Source organism: Perca fluviatilis, chromosome 1 (genome assembly GCF_010015445.1).
Source record: "Perca fluviatilis chromosome 1, GENO_Pfluv_1.0, whole genome shotgun sequence".
Classification (NCBI taxonomy): domain Eukaryota; kingdom Metazoa; phylum Chordata; class Actinopteri; order Perciformes; family Percidae; genus Perca; species Perca fluviatilis.
The window spans coordinates 6734403-6756882 of NC_053112.1; the positions used below are offsets into that span (position 1 = coordinate 6734403).

General features: G+C 39.7%; 1 protein-coding gene across 2 annotated transcripts in view; it reads left to right on the forward strand.

Annotated features, from left to right (window-relative positions):
- Positions 1-22480, forward strand: part of LOC120564849 (UTP--glucose-1-phosphate uridylyltransferase-like) — a 35870-nt gene that overhangs the window by 6475 nt on the left and 6915 nt on the right. For both annotated transcript variants that reach the window (XM_039810088.1, XM_039810078.1), the window contains exons 3-6: positions 5944-6051; positions 11581-11766; positions 13943-14076; positions 15574-15871. In XM_039810088.1, the coding sequence (XP_039666022.1) occupies positions 5944-6051; positions 11581-11766; positions 13943-14076; positions 15574-15871 (726 nt within the window). The remainder of the gene's footprint in view (positions 1-5943; positions 6052-11580; positions 11767-13942; positions 14077-15573; positions 15872-22480) is intronic.

A 22480-nucleotide genomic window follows, 5' to 3' on the forward strand; every position in this document is an offset into this window, starting at 1 on the left:
AAGCAGTAGCGACTCTAGAGTCATATATATATGTAGAGAAACAAAGCGAGTAGCGACTCTAGAGTCATATATATGTGGAAAGAAACAAAGCGAACGCGACTCTAGAGTCATATATATGTGAGAGAAAAACGCCCGGTAAGCGACTCTAGAGTCATATATGTGTGAGAGAAACAAAGCGAGTATAGCGACTCTAGAGTCAGTATATGTGAGAGAACAAAGCGAGTAGCGACTCTAGAGTCATATATATGAGAAAAAAATACAAGCGATAGCGACTCTAGAGTCATATATATGTGAGAGAAACAAAGCGATAGCGACTCTAGAGTCATATATATGTGAGAGAAACAAAGCAGTAGCGACTCAGAGTCATATATATGGAGAGAAAAAACGATAGCGACTCTAGAGTCATATATATGTGAGAGAAACAAAGCGAGTAGCGACTCTAGAGTCATATATATGGAGAGAAACAAAGCGGTAGCGACTCGGAGTCATATATATGTGAGAGAAACAAAGCGGTAGCGACTCTAGAGTCATATATATGTGAGAGAAACAAAGCGCGTAGCGACTCTAGAGTCATATATATGTGAAGAAACAAAGCGTAGCAGCTCTAGAGTCATATATATGTGAGAGCAAAGCGAGTAGCGACTCTAGAGTCATATATATGTGAGAGAAACAAAGCGAGTAGCGACTCTAGAGTCATATATATGTGAGAGAAACAAAGCGAGTAGCGACTCTAGAGTCGTATATATGTGAGAGAAACTAAGCGAAACTAATCAGAAAAAATCAACACATGAGCAAACATCAGTGTAATCAGGACTACCTTCTGGTGTACTTACAAACTTTCCAATCCATCGTTTTATGAGAGCATAACCTATTTGTACTACTGTAGACGTTTGGTATCATTTCGGGCATTATTAGTGGGGTAACTTACAAGATACAAACGTGGGTCCGTTAGCCCCTACGCTAAGCTATTCAGCTGATAACGCTACTCTAGCTAACTCTCCCAATGTTCGACCCAGGTGAAAAAAGCTTCTGGGGGGGTGTTTGGCTCGAGGTCATGGTGCAAAGGACCCTAGGGTGAATTACTCCGAACCCTCACTTTAAGAATCGTAATTAGCCGCTGAACAATCGTAGTCCAATCCCGCGCGACAAGCTGCGATATTTGAACAGTATCACGCAGACTAAGCTCGAGCTCTCTTTCTCTAGAAGACTCCAGGCATTAAAAGGTCTTAAAATGTGGATTTGTGAACCACAGGCTGTAGTTTTGGTGTCAGGCCAGGTAACAACGTGTCATTGGCTAAAGTCTCTGCTGCAAATATTTGTAAAGTATTGCATACAGAGAGTCTTATCACACAGATAACAGCATCCAAACTCTGTTAGCAGAGACATGAGGTGAACAACCCTGAGAGCACACACACACGCTTGACGCGCGCACACACACACACACACACACACCATACACGCACACACACACATACACACACAGAGAGAGACACACACACAAACAAACACACGCATGCACACACATACACACACACAGAGAGACACACACACAGACAGAGACACACACACACACACAAACACACGAACGCACACACATACACATACACACACAGAGACACACATTCACATACACACACAGACAGAGACACACACACAAACAGACACATAAACATACACACAGACAGAGACACACACAGACACACACACAGACACACACACATACACACACACAGACACACATACACACACATCCACGCATGCACACACACATACACACACACATACACACACGCACGCACGCACAAGCGCGCACGCACACAGACACACAAACACACAAACAGACACACACACACACACACACATTTGTGATGATTTCTTCTGGCTGGATGATTATGAAATATTTGAGTTATGCTTCAAGAAAGGAAAGTCTTTTTATTTTGTAGCAGATTTTATCCACTGAGCTCGGGAGAGAAGACAGAATTACTTAGTGCTGTAATAAATAACCTATAGTTATGTCTCAAAACATTTGGGAAATGTTTGAACACTGCAACTTGAATTGTGGTGTCTTTTAAACCCAAGACAGGGAAATAAAGAATAAACCAACCATGCGCTGCTGCAGGGAATAAGGGGAATAAGGGGAATAAGGAGAATAAGGGGAATAAGGAGAATAAGGGGAGTAAGGAGAATAAGGAGAATAAGGGGAGTAAGGAGAATAAGGAGAATAAGGGGAATAAGGAGAATAAGGAGAATAAGGGGAATAAGGAGAATAAGGAGAATAAGGAGAATAAGGGGAATAAGGGGAATAAGGAGAATAAGGGGAATAAGGAGAATAAGGAGAATAAGGAGAATAAGGGGAGTAAGGAGAATAAGGGGAATAAGGAGAATAAGGGGAATAAGGGGAATAAGGAGAATAAGGGGAATAAGGGGAATAAGGAGAATAAGGGGAATAAGGAGAATAAGGAGAATAAGGAGAATAAGGAGAATAAGGAGAATAAGGGGAATAAGGGGAATAAGGAGAATAAGGGGAATAAGGAGAATAAGGGGAATAAGGAGAATAAGGGGAATAAGGGGAATAAGGAGAATAAGGAGAATAAGGGGAATAAGGAGAATAAGGAGAATAAGGAGAATAAGGGGAATAAGGGGAATAAGGAGAATAAGGGGAATAAGGAGAATAAGGGGAATAAGGAGAATAAGGAGAATAAGGGGAATAAGGAGAATAAGGGCAATAAGGAGAATAAGGAGAATAAGGGGAATAAGGAGAATAAGGGGAATAAGGGGAATAAGGAGAATAAGGGGAATAAGGAGAATAAGGGGAATAAGGAGAATACGGGGAATAAGGAGAATAAGGAGAATAAGGAGAATACGGGGAATATACTGAAGGTAAACGAGAGATTTTAAACCACAGTGGAGCTGCAGCAGTTGATCAAAGTAAAACTGGACAATACCTTTTCAACAGACCTGAAAGTAGGAGTGTCCTGATTCAACGGTTTATCTGGTGATATTCATTAGGGAAGTACAGATGCAAATGTGTAAAGATTACAACCGGTTGAGATAAAACGGCCCAGGGGCACATGTGTCAAACCCAAGGCCCGCGGGCCAAATCCGGCCCCTCGCAGATCTTGATCTGGCCGCATATCAATTAAGGTTCACAATAAAAAAAATATTTATTTGCTGTTTTCTGTGTTTTTGGCGCTCTTTTCAATGCTCTAGGTCAGGGGGTGTCAAATGTAGCTCCACTAAAGGCCACACTGGGAAATGTGAATCACATCAAGGGCCAGACATGTACAGTACAGGCCAAAAGTTTGGACACACCAGAGGTGTATAGTCCAGGTGCCAGAAAGTAAAAATCCTGCCATGTTTTTGGATCTGCCTCTACATCTAGAACAGGTGTTTTCACTAACGAGCTCATCTACCTGGTAGAGGAGCTGGTTTAGTGATGGTTGGGACAGCTGCTGGACAGGATTTCTACTTTCTGGCACCTGGACTATACACCTCTGGGACACACCTTCTCATTAAATGCGTTTCCTTTTTATTTTCATGACTATTTACATTGTAGATTCTCACTGAAGGCATCAAAACTATGAATGAACACATATGGAATTATGTACTTAACAAAAAAGTGTGAAATAACTGAAAACATGTCTTATATTTTAGATTCTTTCAGAAGCCACCCTTTGCTTTTTTATTAATAAGGGAAATAATTCCACTAATTAACCCTGACAAAGCACACCTGTGAAGGTAAAACCATTTCAGGTGACTACCTCATGAAGCTCATTGAGAGAACACCAAGGGTTTGCAGAGTTATCAAAAAAAGCAAAGGGTGGCTACTTTGAGGAATCTAAAATATAAGACATGTTTTCAGTTATTTCACACTTTTTTGTTTAGTACATAATTCCATATGTGTTCATTCATAGTTGTGATGCCTTCAGTGAGAATCTACAATGTAAATAGTCATGAAAATAAAGAAAACACATTGAATGAGAAGGTGTGTCCAAACTTTTGGCCTGTACTGTATGGTTTGTTGACATGCTTTTATTTCATTGAAAAAGTTAAATATTTGTGACCTTAAGCACATATTGACCTATTGCATGTCTCATATACAGTTTACAGACATAAAGCCATCAAAAAAAAGTCAGGAAAAAGGCTCCTCAGCCATCGTAGAGTTTAGCAAATCAACCAAAACAAAGATTTCATTTTTAAAAGTAGGCTACCACACAGCCGACTCACAGCAACCTGTTTCTCAGCCTCGAATATGAAAACCTTCTGCTTGTTTGGGAATGTCTGAGTCTCTAAGTCGGCAAATCTGCCAAATTCTGCTTATTGCTGATTTGGCCCGCGGGACTTGAGTTTGACACGTGTGCTCTAGGTGCTGTTTTGGACACTTTTTTCAATGTTTTTGACAATTTTTCCCAACGTTTTTGGTCCTTTTCCAACATTTTTGGTGCTTTTTCCAACGTTTTTGGGGCTTTTTCCAACATTTTTGGTGCTTTTTCCAACGTTTTTGGTCGCTTTTTTATGATGGCTACAGAACGTTTTTGCCATCTTTTTTGTGGCTTTATGAGGCCCAAACTGTAAGTGAGAAAGCTATATGAGACGTGCAGCAATACAGTCAAAATATTTAACATTTTCTCTTAAATACAAGCATGTCAGTAAACTCTACATGGCTGACCCTTAGAGGAGTTGAGCTTGACCTCACTGGCCTAGGGCGTGATCTAGGGGAGCATGGGGCACAAAGTAACACTTTTTGGTTTGGGCTAAATATTTTTAAAACCATTTGAGTTTTACTGCTCACATTTTTACAAAAGTAACATGCATATCTCTGCTACAAATGTGCACTGGAAGTTTGTTTGTAGGACCTACCGTTCTTGAACAATTCCACCGGGAGTGGTGATCGGTGAAATGTTACAACCTGCCCCATATGTGGGGTTAGTTGTAACAGATAGAGGGTTCGTTGTAACACTTGTTAAAAAGTTGGATTTAACACAAATAATTCAATAGCATTGTGCTATACACCTAATAAAACTCTATAAAACACTTCCTTATTAAACTCTGCATAATATAATATATATAAAACTTATGTAAGTAAACAACTTCCACAGCCTCTAAAATAGTTAAATGTAACAACTTAATGTTGAATCCACACGCTGTTTTCACATTGTAGGAAAGCACATCGCTATCGCCAGACGATTGACAATTTTTTTTGGCAAATTTTCACTAACCAGTGTATGGTGAAGGCTTGTTGGGGGGGGGTGAAATTAGCGTTAGCTAACGAGCTCCGCTCCCACTGTAGCCGAGAGCACGGCTGACAGCCCGGGAGAGGCACTGTCTGGTTAACACACGTTTTTAGCTGGGACTGTCCTTCCTTTGCCGTACCTGAAGTTGCTGCATTCTGGCTGCTGTCTGGAGATTCCTTCGTGCACAACTCGTATTCTTTCGGATGTTTCAGACCAGATGTTGTAACAGCGGCCATGTTGTGTATTGTTTAGGGTCCTCGCCACCACCAGACCAATCAGCATTGAACAGATTGAACATGTAGCTGGACTTGAATGGCCTTCTTTTGACTGAAAGTACTGCCAAACAACAACTTTTTCTGCTCACCAGATCCATGTCCACTTTCTCACTGCCTACTGCTCACCAGATCCATGTCCACTTTCTCACAGCCTACTGCTCACCAGATCCATGTCCACTTTCTCACTGCCTACTGCATAGTGCGCTACCAGCGTAGCGCGCCGAGTGCAAGCGTAGGGTTCGGGCAGAAACTAGAACCCCATCAAAAAGCCCAATATTCGGCCCAATCCGTACACGAATCCTGGATTAGATGCATCCCTAATTTTGCATACAGGAAACTCAATAAAGCAGCTTACAGTTGAATAGATTTTTGCTCTCACTGTCACTGAAGTTTGGTTTGATTGTTCAGTTTTTCTGATTGTTTTTCTCTTTCAGATCTCCAGAAAAGATTTCGATGGCTTCAAGAAGATCTTCCACAGATTCCTGCAGGTCAAAGGTCCGGCAGTCGACTGGGCCAAGATCAACCGGCCGCCGGAGGACTCGGTAAGCACCGGGGGGGTGGGGGCGGGGTGGTCACACTGTTTACCAGAGGCCAGCATGTCATGTTGCAATCCTCTGTGCTGTAAGCCAAGGACAGTGAAGGAGTCACATATTGTATGTTGTTTAGGGTCTCATTTATATTATTTATTGATTATTATATTGTAGGTGGTGGGCATTCTCACCGCGGTTTGAGCGGAAGTGATAACATATTTATATATTTAAATGTCACCAGTTTTATCGCAAACCGCTAATTAGCTTATAACGCTAGTAGTCGGGGCAGAGGGTACAGTAAAAAGAAATCTCTATTTCTACACCACTAACGAGGCTCAAAATAGCACCACACTTCCACGGTAGCATAATGAGGGTCCCTACATGTTAACCGAGGCATTGAGAACTTTGTAAGTGTACAGACAGTTTATTACAAAGATAGTTTATAAAGGCCGTACCGTACCACGAACGCCATGCTTGAGCTACGTTACTGGTTACTGGTTGCACTTACAGAGTTCTCAATACTTCGGTTTACATGTAGGGACCCTCATTATGCTACCGCGGTTAGTGGTGTAGAAATAGCGATTTCTTTTTACTGTACCCGGGCCCTGACGACTAGCGTTATAAGCTAATTAGCAGTTTGCGCTAAAACTTGTCACATTCGATTAGCCTGAAAACACATCCCAGAGAACGGTCGACTCGGTACACATGTGTTATTAACCCTTATAGGTTCATTTTCCACCTGAATTGTCCTTTAAACTCTCTACATCGACTTTACATAAATCCAGCTGTAGTAAGCTCGACTGAACGTGTCCTGGTTGTGCTGTGTCTCTACAATGGATGCACCGAGATGGATTTCCATCATCTGACTGCTTCAGAAACAAGCTAACGAAACCAGATCTGAGTACAGAGAACATTCAGGCTAAAGCCAACTATTTATCAGCATGGTGACATGTCTCTCACACACACACACACACACACACACACACACACACACACACACACACACACACACACAGTGTTTCCGAAATACCCGAGCAGGCTGAAGGTTAGGACTAAGAATAGTCTGACCGCCGCAGCATTTGAAAGTCGAGGTTGGACAGGCGGTGACATTTGTCTCCTGTGGAACTCCGGACGCTGCTGGGCGCTTGTTTTAATCACCCCGTCATCCCCTCACCCTCTTATCCCCCCCCCTCCGCCCACCATTACTCACCCAGTCTGTTAATAACGACCTTAACACTGATTGTGAGTCTGATCCCACAGGACATCGTTATCGTTCTGAAGGCCAGGATGTGAAACACTATATCCTGAATGTACTGATGCAAGTCTCACACACACACACACACACACACACACACACACACACACACACACACACACACACACGCACATGTGTCCATAAATATCCCTTCTGTGTGTCAGATTGCTGTCATGTGTTGCTGGTGAGCTTTTAAAGGTCAGAACAGCTCCTATGGACGGGATTAAGGGCCCATTCAGACCAGGAAAAGCGATCCAGCCATTCTCCGCAGGGTTGTGCGGAGGTCGGAGACGTCCTCAGTGTTTGGGAAGGATACTTTCAAAATGTATTCCGTTGCAAAATACAAAATACATGGCCAAAAATGTCATTTGTAACTTATTTCGTTACTTAACTCAATCTGAGTAACCTATTCTGAATACCTGGATTACTTCCACATTGAATTGCATTTTGTAAGTGTAGGAATGCGGCCATCACATACAGCTTACTAAACAGGCCTATACTGGTGTGTTCTTCTGTTCCAACTGGCTGAATGTGTACCTGAACAAGCAGATAGGTTGTTGTATTTGTAGTCCTGAACTGCATACTACAAAAATCTAACCGCAGTCTAAGCTACCACGAGCTAATTTTAGCTAGCATGTCAAACGAGGCTAGTCAGTCTTTAGTCAGCAAGTATATGCATTTATATTAAATATGGGAGTTTAAGCAGTGTTGCCGACATTATATTTTCTTCATTTTTAGTCAGTCTTTCAACCTGCTCTGGGGCTCGTAAATCAGCATGTAGGACAGGGGTGTCAAACTCAACTTCACTACGGGCCACACTGGAAACTAAGAATCACATCAAGGGCCAGACATGCTAAGGTTATTCACATGCTTTTATGTAATCGAAAAAGTCAAGGATCTTTTACTGGATTATTGCGTGTCTCATATATTCTGACTTACAGTTTGGTCGACATAAAGCCCCCAAAAAAAGTGACTTAGCCATCAAAGAAAAACGCGACAAAAAAGGTCGAAAAAAGCGACAAAAACATTGGACAAAAAACGCCAGAAAAGGCCCCAAAAACGTTGGAAAATGTGGCAAAAACGTCAGGAAAAAAGGCACCAAAAGCGTCTGCAAAACTGACAAAAACTTCAGAAAAAGCGACAAAACACTGAAAAAGCTACAAAAACTAGGCGGGCCAAAATTACCGAAGCTAAATTGATATGCGAGGGGCCAGATTTGGCCCGCGGGCCTCGAGTTTGACACGTGCGATGTAGGAGAATGTAAAGTCGCACGTGAACTAAGCAGGTAGCTACCTGATACAACTATAAAAAAAGCAAGGTGACCAGTAAAACTACAGCAGACGACTACCTCTGGCTAATTAAAAAAAACACTTACTTTAAGATGCTTCTTCTGCTTGGAGGTGGAGTAATTTGGACGCTGAAGAGGTTGCACTGCACAGTTATATTTTGTTCTCCCTTCTCTTTCTTTAATGTGAAATGCTATTTGAATTTCCAAGATAGAAACGCGTTCCTGCCCAGACTCCATTGTGACTGATCAATTATCAATTAATAAATTTTTCGTTTTCATATTGGGGCTTCTGGGAAATGCATGGAGCTGCCTTAATTTACTTAGAGAGTGAATAAACTCATGAAAAAGAGAAGTATCGTCATGTAATCCATTGATTTCAACAGTGTAACTGTATTCTAAATACCAACTATTGAAATTGTAACTGGACTGGAATACAGCTACTCATAATTTGTATTCTGAATACGTGTATTCAGTTACTCCCCAACACTGCTGACTACATATTCTACCTCAGTCCCCCCGCTGGTTGATAACCAGAGTAGTTGTTGTGTAACAGCCTGCTGTCTGCTTTGTATAACGAACTGTTTGCTTTCAGTCTGACCTCGACCTCAGTCTGTTTCTGTTTACCTGCAGATTATTTTTTTGTGTCAGTTACCTCCTGAGGTTTGGGGTTAAGCATACATTTAGTCAATTCTTTGGTCAACATTTCTTCATAAGTGTAACTAGATGTGTTTTGCAGGCAGCGAATTCAGCATTCAGAGACAGAAAACAGCTCATCAGAGTACCTTAAAATTATTCAGTTCACACAAATGCTTCAACAAGTCCTCCAAACCAGTGGTTCCCAACCCTTGTTTCCTTGTCTAAGAAAAGCTGATAAAGACTTGCGCCCCCCTGTGATCTTTGCCGCCCCCCTGAGGGGTGCCCGGACCCCAGGTTGGGAACCACTGCTCCAAACCACACAACAATATCCTCTCTAACACCACCCACAGGAGCCTTTCATAAATTAGCAGACTGGCAGGAAATTTGGTCGTCATATGTAAACCATACTAGACTTTCTTTGACATGCTATACTTTTTTTTGGAGTCTTCATGTTTGCAACATATGGTATTTGATATTACAGTGGCTCAGTGGTTTGCACCGTTCCACCCAGCAGCTACTTACTGCAGACTCTGACTCAGGTTTATGACCTTTTTCGACATAGTATACTTTGACTTTTTTCAACATATATTGTTTTGTACTACAGTGGCTCAGTGGTTTGCACCACTCCAACCAGCACCAGAAAGTAGGCACTGCAGACTCTGACCCACGTTTGATTCCCATTGTGGCCTTTTTTGTGGATTTTTCATGTTCTTCCAGAATTTCTTTGACATACTATACTATAACTTTTTTTTTTATCACTTTTTTGACATACTATACTGTGACTTTTTCTTCACTCTTCGACATACTATACTATAACTTTTTTTTTATCACTTTTTTGACATACTATACTGTGACTTTTTCTTCACTCTTCGACATACTATACTATAACTTTTTTTTTTATAACTTTTTTGACATACTATACTGTGACTTTTTCTTCACTCTTCGACATACTATACTATAATTTTTTTTTTATCACTTTTTTGACATACTATACTGTGAATTTTTCTTCACTCTTCGACATACTATACTATGACTTTATCACTTTTTCGACATACTATACTATAACTTTTGCAGACTCTAACCCGGGTTTGATTCCCAGTCCGTCCTGTCCTTTTTTGTGGAGTTTGCATATTCTTCCAGACTTTCTTTGACATATTATACTATAAATGTATCACTTTTTCGACTTACTATACTATGATTTGATTCCCAGTCCGTCCTGTCCTCTTTTTGTGGAGTTTGCATATTCTTCCAGACTGTCTCTGGCATACTATTTGACTTTTTCATCACTTTGTCGATACACTATGACTTGTTTATCACTTTTTCAACATAGTATACTATGACTTTTTAATGCCGTTTTTTTGACATAATATGCTATGATTGTTTTCATCATACAGTATTTGGTATAACAGTGGCTCCAGTGGTTTACATCGCTCCATCTAGCACCAGATGCAGGTTAAATTCCCAGTCCGGCCTGGACTTTTCTGGTGGAATTTGCATGTTCTTCCAGACTTTCTTTGACATACTATACTCAGAAAAAAAAAGTGACTTTTTGATCACTTTTTTCAACATTTATATACCATCACTTTTTCGACATACTATACTATGACTTTTTAATGTTTTTTTAGACATACTATACTATCATTGTTGTCAACGTACATTATTTTGAACTACAGTGGCTCAGTGGTTTGCACTGCTCCAACCACCACCAGAAATTAGGCACTGCAGACTCTGACCCAGGTTTGATTCCCAGTCCATCCTGTTTTTGTGGAGTTTGCTTATTCTTCCAGACTGTCTCTGGCATACTATTTGACTTTGGTTAACTAGCATTAAACTTCCTAACCAATCTCCCTACAGACTGAGCTACTGCCACCCTAACAATGACATCCATGCTAATTAACACCATTCCCAATTTTCCAACTATTCTCACTACTTCACCTTCTTCATGCGCAGTTATGCCAACAAATCCAGTTTAGCTTTATCAATTTAGCTTTTCAGCATTCACAAGAATTTTTTTGCAGGAAATTTGTCGATTATTTTCTCGATTCATGGATAAGTTGTTTATAAAATGTTAGAAAACGGTGCCAAAGCCCAAGATGACGTCCTCAAATGTCTTGTTTTGTTCACAACTCAAAGATATTCAGTTTAATGTCACAGAGGAGAGAAGAAACTAGAACAATATTCAACATAACATAACATTTAACAAGCTGACATCAGAGAATTTCTCAAAAGGATTAATCGATTATCAAAATAGTTGGGCGATTAATTTAATAGATGACAGCTCAACGATTATTCTATGCAGCTCTACTGTTGACACAGATACAATATGATTCCCTTTAAATGTGTTTGTGCTGTCTCTGCTCAGATCCAGCCCTATGAAAAGATCAAGATGAAGGGTCTTCCTGAAAACATCGCCGCCAGTCTCAACAAGCTCGCTGTGGTCAAACTGAACGGCGGTCTGGGAACCAGTATGGGCTGTAAGGGCCCCAAGAGTCTGATCAGCGTCCGCAACGAGAACACCTTCCTGGACCTGACCGTCCAGCAGATCGAGGTAGAGGTTTTATCACAATACGATATTATATTGATTCTTTGGGTCTGTCAGTAGGGGGTGCTGGAGGGGGGTCCACAGTCCACGTAGAGCACATGTGTCAAACTCAAGGCCCGCGGGCCAAATCCGGCCCCTTTGCAGATTTAGATCAGGCCCGTATATATCAATTTGGGTTCACAATACATTTTGGCACGCCTAGTTGTGCGCCAAACCAAAAACACAGGAAAGTGTTTTTTTAAAATGCAATTACGTGACATTCAAAGCAGAATTTGGCAGATTTGCCGACTCTGAGACTCAGAGAGTTTTCATATTCAGCCTGAGAAACAGGTTGTTGTTAAAAACAATCATTATTTTGCTCGATTTGTTAAATTCTAGGATGGCTAAGGAACTCTTTTGATGACTTTTGTAGGGCTTCATGTCGACAAAAATGCGACAAAAAGTGTACAAAAATGTCGGAAAAAGCAACAAATTTACAAAAAGGTGACAAATGTCTGAGAAAGCCACAGAAAAGACTGAACAAAAACAAATAAACTCTCCATGTCTGGCCGTCGGTGTGATTCTCTTTTTCCAGTGTGGCCCTCTGGGAAAATGAGTTTGACACCCCTGACGTAGAGTCTAAAGATACTATGTTACACAGGCTCTGTATTGCGCTGACGGTGTGTCTCGCTAGTCCTCGCTAGTTTGGGGTTGGGCAATTGAAAAAAAATCCAAAATTCTCTTTTGAGACATTGCTAAGTAGCGCTGATAGATATAGTAAGGCAAGGCGAGGCAAGGCAGCTTTATTTGTATAGCACATTTCAGCAACAGGGCAATTCAAAGTGCTTTACATAAAAACAGATTAAAAAAATTAAAAACAGATAAGATAAGATACGAGAATAAAAGTTACAGTGCAGTATAAGAAATTAAACATTAAAGAGCAGTTAAAACAGGTAAACATATGAAAGCAGATAAAATAGGAATTTCTCTTTATATGCTTACATAGATTGTCATACAGTTTCAACAATGTAACTTCAGTATAAGAAATGCACAGTTATTTAAAGAAAGGCAACATCAAAAAGAAAGGTCTTCAGCCTTGATTTAAAAGAACTGAGACTAGTAGAAACTCATTTATTGTTGTGTGTGGCTGTGAGTGTGCATGTGCATGCTATGCGTAGGCTGAATCGCAATCGCGTCAGAAGATAAATTAAATTACTAAAATTATCCCTCTCTTCATCCCACACCCCAAACATGACATACACAAAATGTCGTGGAACAGAAACAACAACCAGAGATATTTATAAGCTATCATTTTATTGCAGCGGTGTCAGACTCATGTTCACTAAGGGCCACACTGGAAAAAGAGAATCACACCGAGGGCCAGACATGGAGAGTTTATTTGTTTCTGTTCAGACTTTTTTTGTGGCTTTCTCAGACATTTGTCACCTTTCTGTAAATTTGCTGCTTTTTCTGACATTTTTGTACACTTTTTGTCGCATTTTTGTTGACATGTAGCCCTACAAAAGTCACCAAAAGACTTCCTTAGCCATCCTAGAATTTAGCAAATCAAGCAAAATTCAGAGTCGGCAAATTCTGCTTTGAATGACAGGTAATTGCATTTAAAAGAACACTTTCCTAATTCCTAAGCCAACATGTATTGCAAACCCAAATTGATATATACGGACTGAATCTAAATCTGCAAGGGGCCGGACTTGGCCCGCGGGCCTTGAGTTTGACACGTGTTTTATTGTCATCGCAGTTTTAAAGCTTCGCCACCAGGGGGTGCTGCAGCACGCGCCTATGACAATACATTTGATTCAATTCAGGGGCCTGTGATCAATATGAGATGATATCATATGATATACAACACAGTTACATTTACAAAAACTAAAATATGCTGCGTCAATTTCATAACTGAGCTCTTCCAGGCTTTTCAATATGAAACGAACTACTCTTTTTAATAAAAAGGATAAATATAAAGTGGGAATCTCAAAATAAATGGGCATTTTACAGACAATATGTATCTGTATTTTAACGTTGCATCGATAATATCGGAACGGTGGTTTTTGCATTGATGTATCATCACACCCTCTAGTAGAGAGGCACAAAGCGAGCAGCTCAGACCGTTTGAGGATTTGAACTAAACTCTGTGTTTCTGTTGTTGTTTGTTTGTTTGTTTGTTTGTTTGTTTGTTTGTTTTCAGCATCTGAACAAAACCTTTAACGCCGACGTGCCGCTGGTCCTCATGAACTCCTTCAACACCGACGAGGACACGAAGAAGATCCTGCAGAAATACAAACACCACCGCGTCAAGATCCACACCTTCAACCAGAGCAGGTACAACACGCACACACACACATGCACATACACACACACACTCACGCACAGACACACGCGCACGCACACAGACACACGCACACACACACATGCACATACACACACACTCACGCACAGACACGCACACACGCGCACGCACGCACACACACACACACATGCAGGTACACACACACACTCACACACAAGTCTGTATTACTATCTTTATGGGGACATATCATTGACATAATGCATTCCCTAGCCCCTTACCCTAACCTTAACCATCCCAACTAAATGCCTAACCTTAACCCTTACCCTCACCCTAACCATAACCTAATTCTAACCCTAGTCCTAAAACCAAGTCTTAACCCTCAAACAGCCTTTTAAACTCGTGGGGTCCAGCATTTTGGTCCCCACAAGGCTGTGCAGACCCCACAAGTATACTGTAGTCCCCGGTTTTTGAACCCCACGAATATAATAAAACAGGTACACTCACACACACACACACACACACTCACACACAGACACACACATGCAGGTACACTCACACACTCACACACAGACACACGCACACACACACAGACACACGCGCACGCACGCACACACGCACACACACACAGACACATACACAGACACACACATGCACACACACACACACACACACACACACAGACACACGCACACACTCACACACAGACACACACACACACAAAGACACACACTCCCCCCTTGCCTTAAAGCAGGGGCGTCAAACTCAACTTCCCAGAGGGCCACACTGGAAAATTAGAATCACACCAAGGGCCAGACATGTTTAGTTTATTGATAGGCTTTGTGTCATATGGTCTTCTCACTCAGTTTGGTCGACATAAAGTCCTAAAGAAGTCAGGAGAAAGTTCCCCGGCCATCATAGAAAAGAAGCGCCCAAAAACATGGGAAAAAAATGACAAACATTTCAGCAAAAGTGACAAAAAATGTTGGCAACGGTGACAAAAACGTGGGAAAAACTGGCAAAAACATCAGAAAAAAAATTACAAAAATGTCTGCAAAAGTGACAAAGTATTACATAGATTTCGGCAACAGTGACAAAAACGTGGGAAAAAGTGGCAAAAACATCAGAAAAAATTACAAAGACGTGGGAAAAAGTGGCAAAAACATCAGAAAAAATTACAAAGACGTGGGAAAAAGTGGCAAAAACATCAGAAAAAATTACAAAGACGTGGGAAAAAGTGGCAAAAACATCAGAAAAAATTACAAAAACGTGGGAAAAAGTGGCAAAAACGTGAAAATATTACAAAGATTTCGGTAAAAGTGACAAAAACTTCAGAAAAAGTGAAAAAAACATCGGCAAAAGCGACAAAAACCATGTGGGCCAAAATGTATTGTGAACCCAAATTGATATGCGGGCCAGATCATAATCTGCGAGGGTCCGGATTTGGCCCGCGGGCCTCGAGTTTGACACCTGTGCCTTAAAGTGTCTGAATTCATCTGGACATCGGTGACCTTTTGTTTTCCCCCACGCAGGTATCCAAGGATCAACAAAGAGTCGCTGCTGCCGATTGCCAAAAACATGGGGATGAACGGCGAGAACGGCGAGGCGTGGTACCCCCCGGGGCACGGAGACGTCTACGCCAGCTTCGCCAACTGCGGCCTGCTGGACCGACTGCTCGCCGAGGGCAAGGAGTACATCTTCGTGTCCAACATCGACAACCTGGGCGCCACCGTCGACCTCTTCATTCTGCAGCACCTGATGAGCCAGCCGGCCGACCGGCGCTGCGAGTTCATCATGGAGGTCACCGACAAAACCAGAGCGGACGTCAAGGTAGGCGCTGGGGGGTTTTCTCGGATCATCGTGTTATGATTTAACAGCTGTATACTACTATCCCTGTATGGATGTGATATGATGTATAACAGCTGTATACTACTATCTCTGTATGGATGTGATATGATGTATAACAGCTGTATACTACTATCCCTGTATGGATGTGATATGATGTATAACAGCTGTATACTACTATCTCTGTATGGATGTGATATGATGTATAACAGCTGTACACCTGTATGGATGTGATATGATATATAACAGCTGTATACTACTATCTCTGTATGGATGTGATATGATGTATAACAGCTGTATACTACTATCCCTGTATGGATGTGATATGATGTATAACAGCTGTATACTACTATCCCTGTAGGATGTGATATGATGTATAACAGCTGTATACTACTATCCCTGTATGGATGTGATATGATTATAACGCTAACTACTATCTGTATGTGTGATATGATATATAACCTGTATACTAATTTATGGATGTGATATGATGTATAACACTGTATACTACTATCCCTGTATGGATGTGATATGATGTATAACAGCTGTATACTACTATCCCTGTATGGATTGATATGATTATAACAGCTGTATACTACTATCCCTGTATGGATGTGATATGATGTATAACAGCTGTATACTACTATCCCTGTATGGATGTGATATGATGTATAACAGCTGTATACTACTATCCCTGTATGGATGAGATATGATGTATAACAGCTGTACTACTATCTCTGTATGGATGTGATATGATGTATAACAGCTGTATACTACTATCCCTGTATGGATGTGATATGATGTATAACAGCTGTATACTACTATCTCTGTATGGATGTGATATGATGTAACAGCTGTATACTACTATCTCTGTATGGATGTGATATGATGTATAACAGCTGTAATACTATCTCTGTATGGATGTGATATGATGTAACAGCTGTATACTACTATCTCTGTATGGATGTGATATGATGTATAACAGCTGTATACTACTATCCCTGTATGGATGTGATATGATATATAACAGCTGTATACTACTATCCCTGTATGGATGTGATATGATGTATAACAGCTGTATACTACTATCCCTGTATGGATGTGGTATGATATATAACAGCTGTATACTACTATCTCTGTATGGATGTGATATGATGTAACAGCTGTATACTACTATCCCTGTATGGATGTGATATGATGATAACAGCTGTATACTACTATCTCCGTATGGATGTGATATGATGTAACAGCTGTATACTACTATCTCTGTATGGATGTGATATGATGTATAACAGCTGTATACTACTATCCCTGTATGGATGTGATATGAGATATAACAGCTGTATTACTATATCCCTGTATGGATGTGATATGATGTATAACTGCTGTATACTACTATCCCTGTATGGATGTGATATGAGATATAACAGCTGTATACTACTATCCCTGTATGGATGTGAAATGATGTATAACTGCTGTATACTACTATCCCTGTATGGATGTGATATGATGTATAACAGCTGTATACTTATCCCTGTATGGATGTGATATGATATATAACAGCGTATACTACTATCCCTGTATGGATGTGATATGATGTATAACAGCTATATACTACTATCCCTGTATGGATGTGATATGAGATATAACAGCTGTATACTACTATCCCTGTATGGATGTGATATGATGTATAACTGCTGTATACTACTATCCCTGTATGGATGTGATATGAGATATAACAGCTGTATACTACTATCCCTGTATGGATGTGAAATGATGTATAACGCTGTATACTACTATCCCTGTATGGATGTGATATGATGTATAACAGTTATACTACTATCCCTGTATGGATGTGATATGATGTATAACAGCTGTATACTACTATCCTGTATGGATGTGATATGAGATATAACAGCTGTATACTACTATCCCTGTATGGATGTGATATGATGTATAACTGCTGTATACTACTATCCCTGTATGGATGTGATATGAGATATAACAGCTGTATACTACTATCCCTGTATGGATGTGAAATGATGTATAACTGCTGTATACACTATCCCTGTATGGATGAGATATGATGTATAACAGCTGTATACTACTATCCCTGTATGGATGGATATGATGTATAACAGCTATACTACTATCTCTGTATAATGTATATGATGTATAACAGCTGTACAATTACTATCTCTGTATAGATGTGATATGATGTATAACAGCTGTATACTACTATCCCTGTATAGATGTGATATGATGTATAACAGCTGTATACTACTATCCTGTATGGATTGATATGATGTATAACAGCTGTATACTATTATCCCTGTATGGATGTGATATGAGATATAACAGCTGTATACTACTATCCCTGTATGGATGTGATATGATGTATAACTGCTGTATACTACTATCCCTGTATGGATGTGATATGAGATATAACAGCTGTATACTACTATCCCTGTATGGATGTGAAATGATGTATAACTGCTGTATGGATGAATATGATGTATAACAGCTGTATACTACTATCCCTGTATGGATGTGATATGATGTATAACAGCTGTATACTACTATCTCTGTATAGATGTGATATGATGTATAACAGCTGTATACTACTATCCCTGTATAGATGTGATATGATGTATAACAGCTGTATACTACTATCTCTGTATAGATGTGATATGATGTATAACAGCTGTAAATTACTATCCCTGTATGGATGTGATATGATGTATAACAGCTGTATACTACTATCACTGTATGGATGTGATATGAGATATAACAGCTGTATACTACTATCCTGTATGGATGTGATATGATGTATAACAGCTGTATACTACTATCCCTGTATGGATGTGATATGATGTATAACAGCTGTATACTACTATCCCTGTATGGATGTGATATGATGTATAACAGCTGTATACTACTATCTCTGTATGGATGTGATATGATGTATAACAGCTGTATACTACTATCCCTGTATGGATGTGATATGATGTATAACAGCTGTTACTACTATCTCTGTATGGATGTGATATGATGTATAACAGCTGTATACTACTATCTCTGTATGGATGTGATATGATGTATAACAGCTGTATACTACTATCCCTGTATGGATGTGAAATGATATATAACTGCTGTGTACTACTATCCCTGTATGGATGTGATATGATGTATAACAGCTGTATACTACTATCTCTGTATGGATGTGATATGATGTATAACAGCTGTATACTACTATCCCTGTATGGATGTGATATGATGTATAACAGCTGTATACTACTATCCCTGTATGGATGTGATATTATGTAACAGCTGTATACTACTATCTCTGTATGGATGTGATATGATGTATAACAGCTGTATACTACTATCCCTGTATGGATGTGATATGATGTATAACAGCTGTATACTACTATCCCTGTATGGATGTGATATGATGTATAACAGCTGTATACTACTATCCCTGTATGGATGTGATATGATGTATAACAGCTATATACTACTATCCCTGTATGGATGTGATATGAGATATAACAGCTGTATACTAACTATCTCTGTATGGATGTGATATGAGATATAACAGCTGTATACTACTATCCCTGTATGGATGTGATATGATGTATAACAGCTGTATACTACTATCCCTGTATGGATGTGATATGATGTATAACAGCTGTATACTACTATCCCTGTATGGATGTGATATGATATATAACAGCTGTATACTACTATCCCTGTATGGATGTGATATGATGTATAACTGCTGTATACTACTATCCCTGTATGGATGTGATATGAGATATAACAGCTTTGCTACTACTATCCCTGTATGGATGTGATATGATGTATAACTGCTGTATACTACTATCCCTGTATGGATGTGATATGATGTATAACAGCTGTATACTACTATCCCTGTATGGATGTGATATGATGTATAACAGCTGTATACTACTATCTCTGTATAGATGTGATATGATGTATAACAGCTGTATACTACTATCCCTGTATGGATGTGATATGAGATATAAACAGCTGTATACTACTATCCCTGTATGGATGTGATATGATATATAACAGCTGTATACATTATCCCTGTATGGATGTGATATGAGATATAACAGCTGTATACTACTATCCCTGTATGGATGTGAATGATGTATTAACAGCTGTATACTACTATCCCTGTATGGATGTGATATGATGTATAACAGCTGTATAACTACTATCCCTGTATGGATGTGATATGATGTATAACAGCTGTATACTACTATCCTGTATGGATGTGATATGATGTATAACACTGTATATTACTATCCCTGTATGGATGTGATATGATGTATAACAGCTGTATACTACTATCCCGTATGGATTGATATGATGTATAACGCTGATACTACTATCCTGTATGGATGTGATATGATGTATAACGCTGTATACTACTATCCCGTATGGATGTTATGATGTATAACCTATACTACATCCTGTATGGATGTGATATGATGTATAACAGCTGTATACTACTATCCCTGTATGGATGTGATATGATGTATAACAGCTGTATACTACTATCCCTGTATGGATGTGATATGATGTATAACAGCTGTATACTACTATCCCGTATGGATGTGATATGATGTATAACAGCTGTATACTACTATCCCTGTATGGATGTGATATGATGTATAACAGCTGTATACTACTATCCCTGTATGGATGTGATATGATGTATAACAGCTGTATACTACTATCCCTGTATGGATGTGATATGATGTATAACAGCTGTATACTACTATCTCTGTATGGATGTGATATGATGTATAACAGCTGTATACTACTATCCCTGTATGGATGTGATATGATGTATAACAGCTGTATACTACTATCCCTGTATGGATGTGATATGATGTATAACAGCTGTATACTACTATCCCTGTATGGATGTGATATGATGTATAACAGCTGTATACTACTATCCCTGTATGGATGTGATATGATGTATAACAGCTGTATACTACTATCCCTGTATGGATGTGATATGATGTATAAGATCAGCTGTATACTACTATCCCTGTATGGATGTGATATGATGTATAACAGCTGTATACTACTATCTCTGTATGGATGTAATATGATGTATAACAGCTGTATACTACTATCCTGTATGGATGTGATATGATGTATAACAGCTGTATACTACTATCTCTGTATGGATGTGATATGATATATAACAGCTGTATACTACTATCCCTGTATGGATGTGATATGATGTATAACAGCTGTATACTACTATCTCTGTATGGATGTGATATGATATATAACAGCTGTATACTACTATCCCTGTATGGATGTGATATGATGTATAACAGCTGTATACTACTATCTCTGTATGGATGTGATATGATATATAACAGCTGTATACTACTATCCCTGTATGGATGTGATATGATGTATAACAGCTGTATACTACTATCCCTGTATGGATGTGATATGATGTATAACAGCTGTATACTACTATCCCTGTATGGATGTGATATGATATATAACAGCTGTATACTACTATCCCTGTATGGATGTGATATGATGTATAACAGCTGTATACTACTATCTCTGTATGGATGTGATATGATGTATAACAGCTGTATACTACTATCCCTGTATGGATGTGATATGATATATAACAGCTGTATACTACTATCCCTGTATGGATGTGATATGATTTATATCTCTGTTGTCGGTCTGGCTCAGGTTAAACTCTTTGTGAAACATGAACAAACACAAACGACGAATGCCCCAGAACTTTCTTTTATTCTCCAGTTTGACCGTCAGTTATAACGGAAAAATAACATAAATAAACTACTTTAACGTAGATTTTCTTTAGGGCTTTATTACATGGTATCGGATCGGTGCATAAACTCCAGTACTTCCCGATACCAGCGTTTTAGGCAGTATCGGCTGCTGCTGCTGCTGCTGCTGCTGCTGCTGCTGCTGCTGCTACTGCTGCTGCTGCTGCTGCTGCTGCTACTGCTGCTGCTGCTGGTAGCCTTGTCTGTACACATGTATGTTTCCCATTGATAAAAACAGTAGTATACTTCATGTTAAACATAAATATAAACTGATGTGATTACGGCAAAGACAACGTCGGCAGTATTGACGGCAAAATAGGCTCCAGGATATTTCCTTCTGTATTTACAGGTGCAATATTTAAAAATCAATAATTATTATTATTATTTTTTATTACATTTATATATCTGCATTTATGTCCAAACCTCGAGACTTTCAAACATCAACATGTCATTAATTAATATGTATTTGTGTCTAAACGACATATAAACATCATATCATATTCTCTTTTGCCTGGAAACGCTTCCAACACGCTTGCGTGTCGTGTGAAAAGGCGTCGGTCCTATTTCTAGCACGCACGTATTTTCGGCCGCACCTGAGACGCGCGTGTCACTCAGGCGGTGTGCACGCTCTAACCTGTTAACCGGAGCCAAAAAAAAGGCGGGACACGCCACGCAGGCAACGTTCTTTCACAAAGCGATGTTGTTACGTATTATTGTGGTTTTGTAAGTG